This window comes from Diplotaxodon limnothrissa, linkage group LG16 (genome assembly GCF_057381915.1).
Source record: "Diplotaxodon limnothrissa isolate DT_005_m linkage group LG16, D_limnothrissa_male_GT1.1, whole genome shotgun sequence".
NCBI classification, from domain to species: Eukaryota; Metazoa; Chordata; class Actinopteri; order Cichliformes; family Cichlidae; genus Diplotaxodon; species Diplotaxodon limnothrissa.
Window position 1 is genome coordinate 9,957,991 of NC_140611.1, and position 2,601 is coordinate 9,960,591.

At 33.4% G+C, this 2,601-nt stretch overlaps 1 protein-coding gene across 1 annotated transcript; it reads left to right on the forward strand.

The window, feature by feature from the left end:
- Positions 1-791: 791 nt before the first annotated feature.
- On the forward strand, positions 792-1,748 carry LOC146615758 (olfactory receptor 11A1-like). The gene has a single exon (XM_085374255.1). The coding sequence runs from the start codon at positions 792-794 to the stop codon at positions 1,746-1,748; it is 957 nt and encodes a 318-aa protein (XP_085230381.1).
- The last annotated feature ends 853 nt before the right edge of the window (positions 1,749-2,601 follow it).

Below are 2,601 nucleotides of genomic sequence, written 5' to 3' on the forward strand. Positions count from 1 at the left end.
GATGGATAGATATTTTGGGTATGCATCCCCCCTTTGGTCTCATCTCTACAAAGGACATTGTTTCAGAATTCTTGTGGTTTGTTTAGATGTAACCTCACAAACCTTTCTAAATGGCTTTCTAAATAAGCCATACCTCAGTCTTTTTGTAATTGTACTGTCATTACATTCAGCAGGTTTTTGCTTATATTTGCTTAGGTATTTTTTTTCTAATAACCTTTTTCATATATATAATAATTTTTTACATAGAACCTATATGTTCATACTTGTTCATGATCAATTAATGAGGTGCATTTAAATATTAGCACCTTGTTACTTAATTACTATAGAAGCAACCAGTGTGTACTTAGTTTTTCACACTACTTGCAGTCTTGTGATAAGATTTTTTTTACAGTGAGGACATGTATGCATTTTTACTATAATACTACAAAGGACAAAAAGTATTTTTTTAGATGAATCGAAAAATTCTTACAAAATAAATACAATTTTACAAATAGTCACAATAAACTGTTTGTAATCAGGAAACAAGAAATTCCTTAAATGTTTTAATAGTCCAAAAACAGTGGGGGTAGTACTGAGAAAACAGTTCAACACAGGACTGTACTGGAGAGTTAGGGATGAAGTCCATAGAGGGTGAAGCAGGTTTATGAACAGAGTCCAAGTAGAAGTCAAAACATTCACTTTCTTAAGTCCACTCATATGCCGATCAGGATAAGGTAGGTGTTCACTTTCTGTTTTCTCTCACTTGTTGTCATATCTCTTTTTATTTATTAAAATTTTGGTTCATCATTTTAATGGAGCTGGCATTAAATGTGTCATACATAACTCTTGATGGGTTTTTCCAAGTGAACAAATACAGATATCTTTATTTTATGATCATGTTTACTTTATACATTCTGATACTCTGCTGTAATTTCGCCATTGTATTCCTCATTGTGGTTGAGAAAAGTCTCCATGAGCCGATGTACATTTTTATTGCAGCTTTGCTATTGAACTCTGTTATGTTAAGCACTGTTATTTATCCAAAGCTTTTGACTGACTTTTTATCTAAAAGACAGATCATATCTTATTCTGTCTGTCTCTTTCAGTTTTTTATGTTTTACTCTTTGGGTGGTTCAGAATTTTTACTCTTGTTTGCCATGGCCTATGACAGATATGTGTCTATATGCAAACTTCTGCAATATCCAATGATCATGACAAAAAATACTATCGGCATTTTTTTAACCTTAGCTTGGATTGTGCCCTCTTCTCAGGTTGCAGTGGTAGCTGTATTAATGGCCAATAAAAAAATCTGTAACTTTACTTTCACTGGAATTTTTTGCAACAATACAATTTACAAGCTTCTATGTGTGTATTCAAAAGCACAAACTGTATATGATATGGTTGTACTATCTAATGTTGCAATTCTCCCTGCGGTTTTCATATTCTTCACTTACACCAGGATCCTTGTGATATCCTATCAAAGCTGTAAAGAAGTCAGGAGAAAAGCTGCACAGACCTGTTTGCCCCACTTGATAGTTTTGATCAGCTATTTGTGTTTGTGTGCATTTGATGTCATTGTTTCTGGTCTGGAGTCTAATTTTCCAAAGATTGTACACTCCATATTGACTTTGCAAATTGTAATGTATCCTCCCCTTTTCAATCCAATTATATATGGACTAAAAATGAAGGAGATTTCTAAACACCTCAAAAGGTTGTTCTGCGCTGTCAAAAAAACTAATGTATCAAGACTGTCAATACTCATTTTTTAACTTACAAACTGATACAGTTGAAATCAATTGTACTTGCATGCAAGTAGCAGCAGTGACCCTAAATGCCTATTCCAGGTAAATATAGCCATTCATACTCGACTACTCAAGCACTCACAGACATCCTAATCACAGCTAAAACTATCTTGTTATTGTTGTTGTTTTGGATTTAGTTGTTGCTGACGCTTATTTTATTTTAATTTTTTTCATTTTTCTTAAGGAATACTGCCTATTCTTACAAGCCTAGTTTTATATTATTTCCTTAGGGTTATTAATGTATTCTGATTCTGATTAAACATAATGTGAACAAGTTCTACTGCTGCAGCAGCTGGTGCAGGGCCGGAAGAGGAATTAAAAACATGATTAGAGACACATCTTTACTAAATAGTATCTGCAACAAATGTAATGTGCTAATGCTGAACATAGGATATTATTACAAGACATATTTTATTCAGTCAGAAATCAAATATATATAACATTACTTTATAGAGTTACGTGTCATTTGTGCGCAAAACTGTGTGTATGAGACAGAGAACTGTCTTTGTAGCCTTCATTTTTAAATATTGCTATGAGTAGATTTGGTGTCCAACTTAGTGGTATTTTGGACTGCCATAAAGTTACAGTTTACAGGTGTTACAACTTGTTACAACTCATGTAATATTAGTAAAACTTTGCCTTGTTTAAATGCATGATTTATCATTGATAGGTAACCAGAGAAATATCACCAGTGAAATTAACATTCCATATATCCTCTGGTATGTCATGTGCTTTCATATATCACACCTAAATCAGGATTCCAAGCCATGGAAATAGGGCAGTCATGGCAGTATTCATCACAGCCTGAAAAGACTGGGCC

What these genes read in the sequence shown, in the direction of transcription:
- LOC146615758 (XM_085374255.1), top strand. Translation starts at nt 792, where the DNA reads ATGGAGCTGGCATTAAATGTGTCATACATAACTCTTGATGGGTTTTTC.